The 17,416-nt window shown below is 40.2% G+C and overlaps 1 protein-coding gene and 1 long non-coding RNA gene across 9 annotated transcripts in view; one reads left to right on the forward strand and one right to left on the reverse strand.

The window, feature by feature from the left end:
• Nucleotides 1-17,416, forward strand: part of CEP192 (centrosomal protein 192) — a 126,624-nt gene that overhangs the window by 73,187 nt on the left and 36,021 nt on the right. For 6 of the 8 annotated variants that reach the window (XM_082697403.1, XM_082697404.1, XM_082697408.1 and 3 more), the window contains 11 exons: nucleotides 1,089-1,257; nucleotides 3,352-4,270; nucleotides 5,236-5,384; nucleotides 6,909-7,139; nucleotides 11,004-11,129; nucleotides 11,330-11,473; nucleotides 11,583-11,646; nucleotides 12,285-12,424; nucleotides 12,523-12,615; nucleotides 13,171-13,289; nucleotides 14,182-14,358. In XM_082697403.1, the coding sequence (XP_082553529.1) occupies nucleotides 1,089-1,257; nucleotides 3,352-4,270; nucleotides 5,236-5,384; nucleotides 6,909-7,139; nucleotides 11,004-11,129; nucleotides 11,330-11,473; nucleotides 11,583-11,646; nucleotides 12,285-12,424; nucleotides 12,523-12,615; nucleotides 13,171-13,289; nucleotides 14,182-14,358 (2,331 nt within the window). The remainder of the gene's footprint in view (nucleotides 1-1,088; nucleotides 1,258-3,351; nucleotides 4,271-5,235; nucleotides 5,385-6,908; nucleotides 7,140-11,003; nucleotides 11,130-11,329; nucleotides 11,474-11,582; nucleotides 11,647-12,284; nucleotides 12,425-12,522; nucleotides 12,616-13,170; nucleotides 13,290-14,181; nucleotides 14,359-17,416) is intronic. The other 2 variants (XM_082697409.1, XM_082697410.1) reach the window with 1 other exon arrangement.
• LOC309847359 lies at nucleotides 8,323-15,335 on the reverse strand. Its single transcript, XR_014302423.1, has 3 exons — nucleotides 15,172-15,335; nucleotides 13,681-13,780; nucleotides 8,323-8,446 (listed from the first exon to the last, which is right to left on the reverse strand). It is a non-coding gene; the product is annotated as an uncharacterized lncRNA (long non-coding RNA).

Here is a 17,416-nt window from a genome sequence, read left to right on the forward strand (position 1 = left end):
TAATATTCTGTGACCATTGGTTAGAAATGCACTAACTAGTTTTTTGTCAGTAACATTGTCTCAATTTGGGGCTTTCCAAAGATCCAGAATTCAAAATGGGGTTTTCTCAGTATGTGATGCCCAGCTTAGTATTCTGAACTTTGTGCAAAAAAAAAAAAAAAAAGTGATGGGGTAAAATTCAGTCCAGTAAGAGCTGAACTGAAGCAACAGGGCCGAGTGTGCTTGCAATTGGTGCCACAGCTGCTGTCCACAGCAGTTGTTCCTGTTCAGTGGGGCTCTGCTGCTTCATCTCTCTCCTTGCAGTGGGTTGATCTGGCCCTGGGAGGGGTGTTGGCTAACAGAACATGGCATGTGTATTAGGTAGATGTGGGATCTTTTCATATTTATTGCTTTCTAATTTTTTTTTTCTTAATGCCACAAACATCTTTCTGAGTCAAAGGATAGTACTTAACAGCATGATTTAAAATAGCTGAATAGGGTTTTATTGTATGTTTGTGTCATAGCCTAATTTCTCGCACATTTTTAAGACGTAGCCTTTTGGCAGAGTCTTTATAATTAGCATTGATTTTTTTTTCCCCCTTAGGATTAGTTCCTAGGTTTGGAATGTCTGAGTCAAAGTGCTGTGATAAGCATTGCTTAATTACTCAGTCAGAAGGTGCCCCACTTCATATTCCACTTAGCAGTGTATGGCCGGTCCCGTTTCTTTGAACTTATGTACATCATTCTTTCTTTTCATATGTGCTCTTTCAGGGCAGGAACTTTTGAAGGCTTGGCTCATTGCTTTATATCAGGTATTCGATAAATGTTTATCAGATGAATAGCTAACATTATTAATATGACTGTGTATGAAATTTATTAATTAAAATGCCACAGCCTTTTTCTTTTACAAGAGTTTACCAAGTATTTCACTCAACGGAACTATGAGTTATAATTCTAGATAATTAAGAGTACAATTGTTGAGTTACCATACATGGCAGCAAGAACAGAGACTATAGATTAACAAGCTCATAGGCAAGCAGAAATGGCTTTTTTTTTGTTAGCATAGATAAAGGAATGGAAAACTAATCACAAGATGTTCTCCTTTTCAGGTGTGCTTTAGAGTCTTTTGATTTAGCAGCTCATCCGAAGCCCCCTTCTGAGGGTGAGTCGTCTCAGATGGTGTGTCCACAAGCAAGTGTGAGTAGGCTGACTTATGTGTCTGAACAGGACAGCTCCTGTCCCACTGCGGCCTCCGATCCTGGCCTTGAGGGCCACAAGGTGGGCAGCATTTCTATTATTTCTTTAGTAAGACTTATGGCTTTGAAGTTAGTGGTTGTAGGAGTCAGACTGAAGTTGAGGCCTTTGTAATTTCTCTTGCTGTTTTAACTTTAAAATTGTGTGTGTGTGTGTATGTGTGTGTGTGTGTTGATCAAATAGCTACTCATGCTGAGGAGGCAGAAGTACAGCTATTTTAATCTTTCATTCTGGTGGAGGACACTTGCCAGGCACGCTGGAATGAAGTGTGCTGTGATCCACCTGTGCTGTGGGATCCAGAGGGAGCTAACTATAAATCTAAGTGGACTTAGTGATGGTTCAACAAAGGTTATCGGGGGGATAAGCAATACACCGAAGGCATATTCTGTGAGAAGAAAGCAGACAAACAAACGAGGGAAGAGATGGAGTTGTAAAACGCACACTGCATTTGAAGGACCCCTGTAAGTCTGGAATGGCTACAGTGAATTGTACAGGGGGCAAGGAGGAGAGGCTGAACCACGAAGAGTCTTGGATGTAAAATTTGGGAGTTCAAAGACCTTAAGCTGGGCACTGACATGATTTGATTTGTGTTAATGTTTTGTTTTTTATTTTTATTTTCCTAAGATTTTATTTATTTGAGAGAGCGAGAGCGTGCTCAAGCCAGGGTTGGAGAGCAAGGCAAAGGGAGGGAAGAAGCAGGTTTCCTACTCAGCAGGGAGCCTGATGCAGGGCTCTGTCCTAGGACCCTGGGATCAGGACCTGAGCCCAAGGCAGACGCTTAACCCACTGAGCCACCCCCACACCCCTGTGTAGATGTTTTAAAAGCTCATGGCACAAGCATTGTGGAGGGGGCCCTGAGGAGGGGTGAGATTAAAACCAGGAGAATTTGACACAGGGCTGCGGTAGTCAGGCAAGAGATGTTGTGGGCTTGGATTAAGGTAGTGGCAGTAGGGGTAGAGAGAAGCAGGTAGATCCAAGAGATTATGTGGGAGAAGCTAGACTTCTATTATCTATATGTGTGTGTGTGTGTGTTGAGAATAGGATAGTATTCAGTTTTTGAATGAGCTAAATATGACTGTTGTGTTCAAAACAGTCCTCTTCCACCAAGCCCTTAGTAAATATATCCACTAGAGTTATTATATGTATGGTGTCACATTGGACAAATCATTGAAAGCCATCTTTTTGATGATGGTGGTAAATGTTGGGTCTCTTTGTTCTTAGCTTAGTGGTTACAGGCTAAGTTGTAGAGTTAAATGGGTTCTCCTCACTGTTTTCTAAGATAGACTGTAACTTCCCCAAGCCCGTTTCTTCATCGGTATGGATGGACAGTGATGTGAGAACAGTGCTTGGCACTGAGAAGTTACCGCTAAATACTTATTGGCTGTTATTTATTTTTATTGACTGATGGGTTGATGATGTTTAGTAAATAACCTGGTCTTTGTTTATTAATGTCCGTTTCTATGTGGTCTAAGAGAAATTTTCAAACCAAGTTTGGAGAATCATTAAGTGCATCTTAGCTTATTTGTAAATTCCAGCTGGTCCATCCTGCAGAGTTGTAGGCATCACTCCTGAGGTGATGCCTTATAATGAAATGAGCACATGAACATTGACTGGGGCTGTTACTTCTTACCTAAGAAAACAACTGCTTCATCTTAGGCACTGACAAGACTTAGTGCTCATAGAAATTAGTGTCTTCAAGCATAATAGTGGTATAAACAAACACCAGGGGTGGGAAAGCCTGTGACCTGCATAGATTCTTCCTGACCATGTGTCGATTTCATTGGAAAGCTTGCTTAGCCTCCATGCCTGTATTATTAATTTAATTAGATTTTTATTGTACAGCTGCCAGGAAAACAATCCCTTAAATTTGAATGGAAGTACTTGTTGCTGGTCCTTTATTTATGTAAATTTGTTAGAGATGTAATCGGTATGTAGCTCCTCTTTAATCTCCTCATAATTTCTGTGAAGCAGTAACTTAACACCTTCTTTTAGTCTTGAGTTACACAGCTGTAAAAAGTTGAATTTTTTTCCAGAGAGCTCATCTCTTCTTTGAGTTTATATCAGCATGGTTTGAATTAGTAATAGTTTGTGGATTATTTAACATTTTTTGTCACACAGAGTGATGTCACCAGTGAATTGAGCGCCACGATTATTCAAGCCAGTCTAATTCCATCAGAGGAGCAGGCTGTGGAAAAGCTGAAAGAAAAAGGTCCATGTCAAAGTAGAAGTAAAGTAGCACCATCGTATAATCAGAAGAACTCAGATACAGACAATGTGACTGAAACAGCTTCTCTGAGTAGCAAACCTGAAGATGTAAAACCTTACTTTAGGCTGAATAAAGATCTTTCCTCCAGGAGTGGAGACCTAACAGAAACTGGTACAGTAGGGTTGACCTCTAACCCCAGTGAACTGGACCAGATCAGCCTGGCTCTACAGAGCAAGTCAGGTCTCACCCACCCAATTGTGTCAGCGATGCCACACTGCCCTGTGTCACACCAGGCGTCTGTGAACAAAGGTGAAAGAGTAGCCTCTGAAGATACGCTGACTGCCGACAGTGCAGTAAGTGGCCAGATTCCTCATCGGATGGTTCCTGGACACCAGGGCACCCCTATTCCCAGCACTCTGTCTTGTGGCTCTGCTCCTGAGATGCAGAACATGCCCAGCGCAGTTCCTACACTCTTGACTCAACATTCTTTTACCACAGCTCCCTTTGCCCAGCAGTATTTGGGAACGCTACCTTCAGCTGGAAATGTTGCTTTGCCCCAGTGCCGTGCTGGCAGTGCCACTGTCTGTGGGTTCTCGGGAAGCTGTCCATATCCACCTGTCGCAGGAGAGCACGTTCAGAATTCTGTGGCCATGGGAATTTGTCTAGGACAAAATATCGGCTCTGGGTTGATGGGTCCTTCTTCCCTTTATAACCCATACCCTAATGCCTTAAATCAAAATCTTCTAAGTACTGCAAAACCTTTTCCTGTGCAGTCTGTTGGTACAAATTGTGGAATTGAGCCGTGGGATTCAGGAATGCTGTCAGGATTTGGTAAGATGCTTTTTCTCTGTTATTGCTTATTATTGCTTGCTATTATTGAAAAATTGAGTTTTCTCAAACAAGGCCACAAAACGAGTTTGTTTCAAGGACATACTGGTTGGTCTGAATTTCTCTTCATTTTATTCTTTGTCCTAAACTGAGAACACAGACCATAATACATTTCTGTGTGAGGGTCCCTGACATGGCCTTAGAAAAACAGAAATACTTATGCAGGTAAACTCCCTACTGCCTTTGTCTTTCTGTCTCTCCTGTACTCTGTGCCTAGATTTCTGTTCCTCTTTCAGTTAGCAACCACCCAGTTTGAAATTGGCTCCCTGGAGGAGTGAGTCTCCTTCCACTTTTTAAAGTCTTTTGAGGGATGACAATTGGGAGAGACAGCACCCTTCCACCCTTATCTGCAGTGGCTGAACTGGCCCCAGATTCTTTCGCTAGAGACGGCCACTCTAAGCAGAGCTGGGTGCTGTGCTTTCCCTGATGCAGTGCACACAGCCACTGGCTTGCGGTTCTTCCTCTCTACCCTCTTTTCTTCTCGAGGAAATTCTGAAGTTTCTGCATAAGGATGGTGAAAAGATTGGTCTTACTAAAATTCTGCATAGATGTGCAAACCTTGAAAGAGCCTTCTGTAAGTTTTTTATTAGGTAGTGGCTTGTATTTGTGGGAGAAAAAAGGAAGAGATTACTAATAGGTAGTCACATCAAAGAACTGATTAGCTGCAGATTGTGGGTTTGATCAGTTCTTTCAGTTTGTTCTTTCTGGGCTGGATACAACAGGAGAAAATTGTTGGCCTGTGCTGAGGCTTATACAATGTCAAGGACTCCTTAAGACCCAGGGCACGTCATACCATAGCTCTTGGGTGTCAGCAGGTAGTCTTCTGTAAAAATTTCCATTTAGCCAGTTGTGCTTTTAATCAGGTGTTTGATATAACTAGCATTTGACCATGCTTTGTCTTTGCCCAGGGAAGGTCAGAGTGCCTGAGGAACTGAAGTTTCCTCATGCTTGCTGTGTTGGCATTGCTTCGCAGACCTTCTTGAGTGTACTTAACCCGACTGACCGCTGGCTGCAGGTCAGCATTGGGGTTCTCACCGTTAGTGTTAATGGTGAAAAGGTAAGCTTTTTGTGTCTTTCTCCTGTGACTTAGCAGTTGCGTTACAGTTAATGCTGGATCTCTCTTTAGTACTTCCTTTTATACAGGGGAGTCTCTCCCCCCCCACCCCCATCCTTGCATGCCTTGCACAGAATCATTGCAATGATATATGAAAGAATAACATTGTATCTTTTTCTTAGCCCCCCATTTTGTTGTAGTACATCCAGTGTAAGAATTGAAATTTGTTTCTCCTTTTTCTATCAGTTATTTATATTTTGTTATTTATTCATCAGACTGTGTAAATGCACTTTTCGTGCTATTTAAACCACTGAAAGCTCTGATTTCTGCTGTTTGTTGGTTTTGTTAAATGTGATCGAATATAAGTTACTGACTTTTATTTAAAAAGTTACTCTTGGGACCTATACCCTCATTCAGTAAGTGGAGTCTTTTTGACTAATTTATCTGACCATGTTCTTAACATGCTCTTTTTAAATACCTACAGGGGCACCTGGGTGGCTTAGTGGGTTAAGCCTCTGCCTTCAGCTCAGGTCATGATCCCAGGGTCCTGGGATCGAGCCCTGCATCAGGCTCTCTGCTCAGTGGGGAGCCTGTTTCCCCCTCTCTCTCTGCCTACTTGTGATCTGTCTGTTAAATAAATAAATAAAATCTTCAAATACCTGGAAATACAGTTTTAACATAAACTCTTCCAGCAATGGTCTCTCACATGATCAGCTAGAGGTGCTAAAGGACACGATTCTAAGTCTCCTTTCATGATTACAGTGACCTATGTGGACATGAGGGAGCAGGAAGGGTGGGAAATACGGTCAACAACTTCTGTTTTGGAATATCCTGGTTTTGCAACTGCTGCTTGTAGTGAGCGTTAGTGTATGAGTTTACTTTCCCTCTTACCTCCTGGTAATAACCCTTACTTACTGGGAAAGTAAGATTGTGTCTGCTTTCCCTCTTCCTACCCTTTCCTCTCTGATCCTGAGGTTAGGTGGAATGTATGTCATTGGAGCAAAGCGTTAACAGTGAGAGGTAAGCTTGGAGGCCCTTTTAGGGGCACTTAGAAAGTAGTGTTGCTTCTGGACCTAGGAGTAGAAAAGAATGCCCTTGTGTACAGTGAGGAGGGAGGGGTTGAAGTGAGTCATAACCATGTACTTGGAGGCCTGATTAGGACCTGAGAGGTCAGTCTAGGCCCCCTGATTTACAGTTGCAAAAGCCATTCATAGACAATGTGTGGGGTGCCAGAGTACTGCTCCAGGGGCTCTTTCAGTGCAAGTGAGAGTGTAGATAGCTGTGTTTACTTTAAAACAGACCAGGGAATACACGTTCAACTGAGCTCCATAAGTCTTCATAATTTTGGCTAATTGTACTTTACAGATAATGAGTTAAAAGACTCGGATATTTTGGAAGAGTAATAAATTTTTGGATTTGATAGTTCAGGAAGAAAGGGACCTTAAACTAGTTGACCCTAATTCTTGATTTTCCTTGTGAAGCCATTTCTTAATGAACTGTGTGGCCTTTTTTTTTTTTTTTTTTTAGGTGGATCTTTCAGCGTATCCTTGTTTAGTCTTCAAGAATAAAGTCATCATAAGACCTCATGCCACGGAAGAGATAAAAGTACTTTTCATACCATCCGATCCTGGGATTTTCAGATGTATATTCAGTGTTGCTTCTTGGCCATTTTCAGCAGATGCTGAGACCATAGCACAAGCAGAAGCCTTGGCAAGTCGAGTCATTCTCACTGCTGTTGCCGAGACCCCTGTGATCGAGGTAACTGCTTGTAAGCAGGTCTTTGTCCACATGCCTGGCATTTGAATGAAGGTTGTTACTTGGGAAAAATGAATATGGTGTTAAATAGCTTTTAAGCTAACCATTGGTTCTTCATATCTTCTTATTTTATAATTTAAAATTATTTCTGTTATTTTACAGAAACACAGATATACTTGCTAGATGTGGGTGTTAGTTTGGGATGTTCTTAAGTCACTAGACATACTGGGTTGTTTATTTTAAAGGAGACTAAGAAAGGTAACCACATCAGTGATTATTTCTGGTGCTGTAGTAAACGTTGGATGTTATTTATTAGCCTTTTCTTATTTTTTAAATTTTTAAAAGATTTATTCATTTACGTAATCTCTGTACCCAATGTGGGGCTCAGACTCACAACACCCGAGATCAAAAGTTGCTGCTCCACCAACTGAGCCGGCCAGGTGCCCCATATTACCTGTGTAAATATCACCTGTTTAAATATCATATATCACCATATCACCTGTTTAAATATTACCTGTTTAAATATCACAATACAGTAAGTGGTTAGGTAGGGGAAATCTTGTATATAGGTAGGGAAAATAAGAACAGCTGCCCTATGTTACAGGAATGAGTGTTTCAGTTTGGAATAATGTTCATTGACCACATCACATATAGATTTAAAAACTTTTGATATTAGTTTTAAATGTTTGATGTTAGGTTTTTTTTTTTTAAGATTTTATTTATTTATTTGACAGAAATCACAAGTAGGCAGAGAGGCAGGCAGAGAGAGAGAGAGAGAGAGGGAAGCAGGCCCCCTGATGAGCAGGGAGCCTGATGTGGGGCTCGATCCCAGGACCCCGGGATCATGACCTGAGCTGAAGGCAGAGGCTTTAACCCACTGAGCCACCCAGGTGCCCTTATGTTAGTTTTAAATGGACTTGAAGAAAAAGCTGGAGGATGGCTCAGTGTCTCTAGTGATGAAGAAGCCACCAGTGTTGACAGTTTTGCCAGAGGTTGAGTACAGTTGTTTTCTCCTTGGAGTACTTCTCCCACACACTGCATACCATACTGTCGCTTTGTCCAGATGTTACCTCACACTGTTGATAGAATGGCAATCCCTACCTCTCCCCTCATCCCCACATGCCCAGTTCCCTTCCTCTCACTTTACTTTTCTGCTTAGCATTTTCAGCAGTGACATACTAAATACCTGTCTATTGTCTGATCCTCCTTGCCTCCACTAGAGCTCTTTGCGGGGCAGAATGTTTGTCTCTTCTGCACTTCCAGAATAGTGCTTGGCACATAGTGGGGCTCAAGTAATAGTTGAACTGTTGCTGCAAATAGAAGTAGAAATAGCAGTATTTCTAAGCATGTATGGTTTTTGAAATATTTTATTACATATTGCATATATGTGTACCAAGACCAATGAATATAGTCAGTTGGCTATTTCATCCATATGGTTAAAGGTTTATGTTAAGTCTGGCTAAAGAAGACTTTGGATAGTTTCTTGTGGGGAAATTGGATTGTTATACAATTTAAAGCACATTTATAGTTTCTCTGGGTTTATTTTTTTGAGATTTTATTTATTTTTAGAGAGAAAGAGCACAATGTTGGGGAAGGGGTGGAGGGAGAGGGAGAGAATCTCAGGCAGACTCTGCTTAGTGCAGAGCCTGATGTGGGGCTTGATCTCAAGGCCTTGAGATTATGACCTGAGCTGAAACCAGGAGTTGGGCGCTTAACCAACTGAGCTACCCAGGCGCCCTTGAAGTACATTTATAGTTTGCAAATGTGTTGGGAATGTTTCAGCTGCCTCTCGCTATTGTACTCCCCACATTGGAGTCAGAATACTGATTGGGGAGAGGGAAAAGGAGTGAGAGATTCCATAGTGTAGTATGTGTTTGATTCATGTTAATGTTTCTTGTGTGCTTGAAAAGAATGGCTTGCTCTTCTTTCTCTTGAGTGGAGAAATTCTTTCACATATCCTTTAGCTCTGATTTATTACTATTGTGGTTCCAGTCTTCTGTATCATTACGAATGTTTCTGTGTGCTTTGTCTTTTGGCCTCTGAGAGAGGTGTTTGTGGATTTGTCTCTTTCTCCTTATAATTTTTCTATTTATTTATGTCTTGTGTATTCTGAGCTCTGTTGTTATGTGAATTATTAGGTGTTGTGTGAAATTGTTCCTTTTTAAAATAAAAATGGTCTTTAACCCTTCTTTTGTATGTTTGGAAATTATGGGTTTCTGTTCCCTTCTTATTCAAATTGTTTACTCAGGTATAAAATTAATCAAGAGCTCTGTTCTAGCCCAAACAGCTCAAAAACCTGTAGTCAGTATTTTAGTGTTCATCTTTTCCTTCTGTAATATCTTTGATTAATACTTTAGTCCCAAACCATTTTAAAACTCCAGAATTGAACTTTTTTTAACAGACTGATCAAGCTATACATTTTTTTTTTGCTCATTATTGTTTCTTGAATCTTATATTTTTACCTTTTTCACGGACTCTATTATCTGTATTTAAAATGCACTTATTTTATAATTAATCCTTATTTCTAGTTCCTCAGCTGCTGATTCTTCCACTAGTTTTGCTAGGTCTTCCTGATTACTTTCCTCATGTGGTTTCTGATTTTCGAATTGATAATTTAAATTTTTTATTTTTATTTATTTATTAAAGCTTTTATTTATTTATTTACGGAGAGAGAGAGCACAAGCAGGGGGAGAAGCAGGCTCCTCGCTGAGCAAAGAGCCCAATGCGGAACTTGATCCCAGGACACTGGGATCATGACCTGAGCCGAAGGCAAATGCTTAACCGACTGAGCCACCCAGGTGTCCCTAGTAATTTAAATTTTTTAAATGTGGATTCTTGTCACGGAGGTGCTCTCTGCTATAGAAATCCTGTGTGTCCATGGAGAGTACTCTGTAGAAATGCTGGGGGCTCTAAAGGTCTCATTGATTTTCAACTTGGAGCTCCCATGCCTAGTGTGGTATAGGCCTGGGGTTTTACTTTCCTTAAAATGATCTTCTAACACCCACCCATCTCTGGACAAACTTCCCTGATATCACCTCAGACATGTAAACAGAATTTTTCCAAGTCCCTTTTCATAAAAAGGACACTTCTTTGGATCTCTGCATTTGATGCGAGGAGCTCAAACTCCATCCCAGCCTCACCCTGCCCATAACAAGCTCAGAGTCCTACCTTCTGTTCTCAGGAGGGTGTTGAAGCTCAGCTACCTTGGGAACGGGTTGATCCCAGACCTTCATGGAAATCAGCTCCCATTTGTTTTTCCCTGTCTTTTATTTCCTTTTGCATTTGACCAGGCTAAAGAAATTTATGTATATTTTAAATATTATCTAACATTTCTGCATGTGTGGGTGTGAGAGGTCTGTTTTAGGTTGTTCTCCAGTGTTTAAAGAAGTCATCTGTCATGATGACAGGCACTCATTTTAAACTTCTGATATGTCTATTTTGATTTCATTTTAAATATTTTCAGTTTTGTCAGAAATTTGGACTAAATCTGAAAATGTCAACATATATTTAGAAGGGAATTGAGAAGTTAAAATTGTGTAATAATAAGCTCATAGCTTTTTGAAGGGAAGCCTATATATTTTATAAAATTGTCAGTTTGTCTTAAGATCTAACAGTCATTTCAAAGTAGCAACAACAAACGTATAGCTTTGTTCTATAGTTTATATTTGGATACATAGACTACCTCAAAAAAACCCCTTAATGTTTATTGTTGTAGAAAATAGCAGCTGTAAATGGCCTAGGGAAACTTAAGTAAGTTTACATTTAATGCTGACTATTTGTGGCTGTAAAGAGTAGTGACATGAATATAAGCTGTGGTATATATTGATTTATTGCTTTTTAGAAATCAGTATTTTCTTTCGTAATTAGGTAGAAACAGAAAAGAAAGATGTTCTTGATTTTGGCGACTTGACCTATGGTGGCTGGAAGGCTCTGCCATTAAAATTGATAAACAAGACTCATGCCACTGTGCCAATCAGACTTGTTATTAATGCTGTAAGTACGAACATACAATAAGAAACTTTACAGAGCACATTGATTTGGCATTGTAGACACTCCTGATACCATTCTTGATTAATTTTTCTTACAGAAGTAAATTTTTTGATTAAGGATTCTGTCAACAGATTTAACATTTAACATCACACCAACATTGTACTGTTGGCTTTATTGAAACTGATTCTTCTATTTCTGAACAGAATGCCATAGCCTGGCGCTGCTTCACGTTTTCCAAGGCACCCATCCATGCTTCTTTGAAAGCTGCTCCATATGCCGACGTGATCGCTCAGCTGGCAGCTCCTTCTGTGGTCAACCACATGATGCCTGCCACTTACGATGGACAGGTAAGATGGCTTAGAATTAAAGAGGAAGTTAAGGTTCCAGATAGCTTATCTTTCATTAAGACTTAAATCTTAATGCTATAATGTAAATTTATTTTATTTTATTTTACAGGATCCAGAATTTCTGATCATTTGGGTTCTTTTCCATAGTCCAAAGAAACGGGTCACTTCTTCAGGTATCATGTGTATGTTTTTTGGGAATTGCTTTACTCTGGCTAAATAAACCACAAAGTTGAGGCATATTTCCTCCATCAATAAATGTGAATACTTTTGAGTAATTTGTCAAATATTTTATGTTGTTTTTAAAATGGGGCAGAGAGCATGCGTGCTGTTTCGAATCAAACCCATGTATGGGTAACCCCGGTAAGGACCACTGAAAACTTTTCGGCATCTTTTCTGTTCACTGATTTTATCACATCTACTAGTTGGATGTTTCTTTCTTTCTCTCCTTTCCCTTCCACTCATTTCTGTTCCTTTAAGAAGGAACAGAGGGGCATGTGGGTGGCTCAGTGGGTTAAGCCTCTGCCTTCAGCTCAGGTCATGATCTCAGGGACCTGGGATTGAGCCCCACATCGGTCTCTCTGCTCAGCTTGGAGTCTGCTTCCCTCCCCCACTCCACTTTCTCTGCCTGCCTCTCTGCCTGCTTGTGATCTCTCAAATAAATAAATAAAATCTTTAAAAAGAAAAAGAAGGAACAGAAAGACATTTTGCTTAGAATTTCTTGTGACCCCTGAGGGGATAAAGTTGGAGCACATGAAGCATTTAGAATGAAATACGTCTCTGGTCTCCGAACTGAAAGAATGAACTTTTACAGAGATTTTAGACTCAGCAGAAGAGTTCTTGGCAAGAGTCGATATAGAAGTTGACAGCCCAAACCCTACTCCAGTCATTAAAAGTATTGGTCTTCAAGCAAGAACAGGAATAGCTAGGATACATGCTCCAAAAGACTTACAGGTACCCTAAACTCTTCTCATTGCCGTGATTCTATGTTCAGGTTGATTTCATTCTAATTGTGACATTATTTAAAATGTCGGTTTTACCCTGTCCTCCAGACTATGCACTTGTTTGCCAGTGTGGCTTCCTCAACAAAGCAGCACTTACCTTTGAAAAATGCGGGGAATATTGATGTTTACTTAGACATCAAGGTAAGGATTTGTGTCAGAATGCTATAACATAGTATTTCCTCAGACTGTGAGACTGTATCTCCTCACATTCTGAAGGCTGCTCAGCTGCCTACGTTGGCAGAGTGCCATGGGGATCAAACAGAAGAACCCATATGAGTGCTTTAAAAGCCGGGGGCTACACCAGTATGAAATAGATGGTGGGGTACTATAACTTTGACATCTGCTGTTTTATGTATAAGAACCAAATTCTAGATTAGTTCTGGAAAAATGTATGTGTTATCCTAGTGGATAGGTGGAATTGGAGGAGAGTGATCACATATGTAGACTTCAGTTCTGAAACGGGTCAGTGAGCAAGAGGGTATCAGTGACAGGAATCTCTTGGGATGTCAGGATTGGGAGATGAAGTTTGTTATGGAAGAGAAAGCGCCCTTTTCAAAAGAATAAGACAAGGTGGGGCAGTGACAGACAAGACAGAAGGGAAAAATAACCTATCAGAGTAAATGAAAAATGAGAGTAACTGAGTAAAAGCCGTATTTGCCCAAGTCAGCATTTAGTTATAATTGTATAAATATTTAGATCCCAGATCAAGGAAGTCACTTTTCAGTGGATCCAGAGAATCTATTCCTTAAACCTGGAGAAGAACACGAAGTTATAGTTACCTTTACTCCAAAGGACCCCAAAGCCTGTGAGGAAAGGTAATATAAAATTCTTTATAATGACAAGTTTTTACTCTTCTCTCAAAATAGCCATGTGCTTCAGTCCACAGCCTGAGTGATAGAGTACATGTTTTATCTCACCGAATAGATAGTATAGTTCTCTTTACCCTTTTTTTTGCCTCAGATTTTCTTCTTTTTGTTTACTAAAACTCTCTTTTAAACCAGCTGACTAGAAATTAAAAAATTACTATTTTTCAAATATATTCTGACAAAAGTAAATAATAAAATGTCAGTCTTGATGTTTCTCTTTAACCTTTCCGTGCTCTTGCTCTCCAAGGGAATCATTGCCAGTTGTTAAAGATGCTTCCCCACCCACCACCCCTTCTCCAGGCTTGTGACATTTTGGTGCCCAAATCATAAGTGAATATACCTGATAGTGGGCAGAGCACCATTGTCCTTAGTATTTGAACTTGCTTGGTAAACAGAGCTTATAAGCTTGTTGTCCTGAGACACAATGGCCTGTCCTCCACCTGGAAGAATGTAGAATGCTTTAGTGTGCTCAGTCCGCCCCTGTGACCTTATGGAGAAGAGCTGGCCTGCACAGATGGGACTGCTTGTCTCTGCAACGTGCGCCTGCAACATCACTGGGTTAATTCTTTCATCTAAGAAGGTTTCCTCAACTCTTCTCAAACACCTCATTAATAGTAGTTGGTAACATTCCTATGGCCCCATGAACGTCCCCTCTCCCGTTATGTAGAGGTTGTGATTGTCTCTTTCCTTGTCTGTTCCTCTCTGGAGTACAAGCTCAGGGTGGGAATGTCCTTGTATCCTCAGCACCCATTCAGTCTCTTGGGACAGAGGAAGCCTGTGGGTAATAGATGCCAGTAGAATTGAATTCTGGGCATTCAACTTAGATGGTTTTCTTTGTTAGGATCCTGAAAATATTCGTGCAGCCATTTGGACCTCAGTATGAAGTGGTGTTAAAAGGTGAAGTAGTTTCTTCGGGAAATAAACCTCTGGCACCTGGCTCTTGCTGCTCAGATGTTCCAGCGATTTTGTCCAACAAGCAATTTCTGGCCTGGGGGGGTATTCCTCTCGGTAGAACTCAGTAAGTATGCGCATAGCAGTCTCTGAACTGAATTCTGCTGTCAGCACCTAGTGTTAGTCTCTGCTGTAATAATTTTGACCACGTTCATGTTTTTAGAGTTGAAATAAAGCTGTCTTATCTTCCTATCATGAATTCAGATGTTTTCATTAAAATTTTCACCTCTGCAATCCAGAAAAATACATTTCAGTTTTCTTTAGCTCTTTTCTCTGATGATTACCAAATTTAGGCTATTAAGAGTTTCTTTGTTCCTTCTCTGGAAAGCCGTATGGGAAGGTAGGAAGGAAAAATAATCAGAGACCTGGCATTCTGCTTAAGGAGTTCACGAAGTAGTTGGTGAATACTTTGTACTTTAAAGAGTGTAGGGAGTCTTTAGTAGAGCAGATATATTCTGTCATAGCTTAATGTGAATTACATCTTGGATCTTATTTTTATGTGTACTTTGATTATGCATTTTGAATATGAACTCTGAATTAATAAATTGGCATATAATATATAGTATGGTAATTTTTTCCCTTCATAAGCTTGGTAACATAGCTAAAATTTTTTTACCAACCTCATACATACCAAGTAATAACCTAGTAATTATTAAACCTCAGTGTTTCCTCTTTCACACTTTGCATTTTTGTGTTTGACCTAAAACGCAATACCTTTTTTTTTCCCCCATACATTTTTTTTTTTTACACCTGAGAGATCAGAAACTTCTGGCTGAATCTTCTTTAAAATTCGTTTTGTCAGTGCACAAAGGATCTAATTGAACCGCCTTACTTTATAGAGTTCATACATCTGCTTAACCACCCGTGTAGTCATACTTACCTTGTCTTGTTCCAAAAGCAGCTTTCAAAAGGACACAGTAAGATAAAAACAATTGAGGGCAGATGGCTGTGGGAAAATGAGACGTGGTCACCATAAAGGTAGTGTCCAAGCGTACAGTACAGACCCTGTACACTTGCCTTGACGTGGGTCTTGTGTTCAGTTCTGACTCCTCCTTCATCATCCTGAAACAAGGCACAGTGTTCAGAGGTTAAGAACAAGCCAGTTACTGTGTGAGGGCGTGTAGCTGTTCCTGCTATGGACTTAAGGCATTTCCTCCAGGATCCTTTTAAAGAGAAATCCATACAATATAGTGAGTCTCAAAGTACAACAGCTTCACAGCAAATACTCCTATGAGTATGCTCCCTCTTTGAGGTGCTCAGTCCAGTCTGGACGCATCACATGGGAACACTCAGCTAACAGCGTTTTCTTGGTATTGAAGCATGTGGTGGCTTGTTTGAGACAGCTTAGGCCCTTTCTAGGGGCCTAATGGGCTGTGTATTCTTAAAGCAGCTCTCAGTAAAGATTGTCTCAGCTAGACCTTTGAAAAATCCTGAGGTATTGTGCCCTCTTCAGTTAGCTCCTGTGTTCTTATGTCATATGCTTTTTGCAGCAGTTAAGAAGGAATACACATTGAAAGGAAAGGCTGAACAAGGGCCTGTTTCTCTATAGAAGGTTTTTCCAGTTTTGTACAGTTGAACCTGAACAGCATCTGTATGCCAGATTTTTCCTTGAAACATTAATTTATGGTCTGCTCCAATATATATACAAATAGTAATTGAGACCTTGAAGTTCTATGCTGTCGAAGGTGGCTGAAATAACTTAGCTGTTCAGATCAGCCATTGATGTCTAAGTAAAAGGAAGTGGAAAATCACTTTCCAGTACGCCCTGGCAACCACAGGCATTACGACAGTGCAGACTCTGGCAAGCATCAGTTACTACGTGTCTCTGTTGACAGCTTATTCTATTATTGCTCTTTCCTTTAACCAAAGGCAGAAGAGAGCTCAGTAGGAGTCATCATCATCCTTGTGTTGTTCTTGACAGAATTCCCTACCTTCTGATAAAATTTGTAGCATATGATTAATGTGGTAAAAATGGCTGCTCTTAAAATCTAGCTGCTCCAGATGCTGTAACATCCTAAAATCTTACAGCTCATGTGAAACAAAATTAATGTGTGCTAAACTTTTTTTTTTTTTTCCAGATAAGAAATTCCATTAGTGAGGTTGAAAATGGGGGCACTGCCTTATGCATACTTCTAGACTTGTCAGTGGCATTTTTTCTCTGGCTCTCTCCTAAGTGAAGGGACTTCAGGCTGTCCTCTTATTTCTCGAATTCCTTTCCTCATGGAGATTCATGGTCCACCTTCTGATCCAACAGATCTAAGTGTAAGCCCCATGCGAGCACAGCAAATTGACCTGAAGAGCTGTCATGTCCCCTGTTTATAGTTGATTAGGTGTCTTAATCTTAACTCAGCCTGGAGGAGCTTGCCAGTCATATGAAAAAGGAGACTACCTTAGTCCTTGGATGCTATGCCACATGATGGCTAAAAGTGGTCTTGTTGAAAGTGATAGATCCTTTGGATCTATCTTACAAAGGATAGATCCTTTGTAAGGATGTTGCAGCAGAGTTTATGATGAAGTGGTGTACTGTCTGCTTAGAAAGAGATCATTTTCTGTCCATTAGAAATGTCGTAGGAAACAGTCAGAGGGCTGTGACCCAGTGGGTGCTAGGAGAGGACTCAGAAATAAAGGGTGGGAGACGCTGGTGCTTACTAGATGCCCTTCTGATGTGGTACTTGCCTGTTCTCTGCCTGTTTTTGTGCTTGTTGCAAAATGGAGATTTGAAGGGAGCTCTTCTAGAGTAAAGAGGAAAAAATTCATGTATAATGTGGGGGCACAGTGTTCTCATTGAGTAATGCGTTTTGCCTCAGTTATAGATAGAAATGATAATTAATAAAATTATATTTTCTAAGGGTAAAGTGGTCCAAAGTGGTATTTCATTCCAATGTTTTTGGATTTTTGAAGTTCTTCATTTTTCCATATATTCATTCATTCTAGTTTCTCTCTCATAAGTCTGCATCTATACTTTGGTTATTTGTTGGTTAGGATTTAGTATTTTTTTCTTACTAATTTGTGTGACCCCCTATATAATAAAGAAGTTAACCCTTTTTTATTTTGTGTAGTTCCTTTTTAAAACTAGAAACTGAACTCCCTCTTCCCCAGATTGGTAACTCTGCTACTTGAAAATG

Source organism: Mustela nivalis, assembly GCF_964662115.1.
Source record: "Mustela nivalis genome assembly, chromosome: 14".
Taxonomy (NCBI): domain Eukaryota; kingdom Metazoa; phylum Chordata; class Mammalia; order Carnivora; family Mustelidae; genus Mustela; species Mustela nivalis.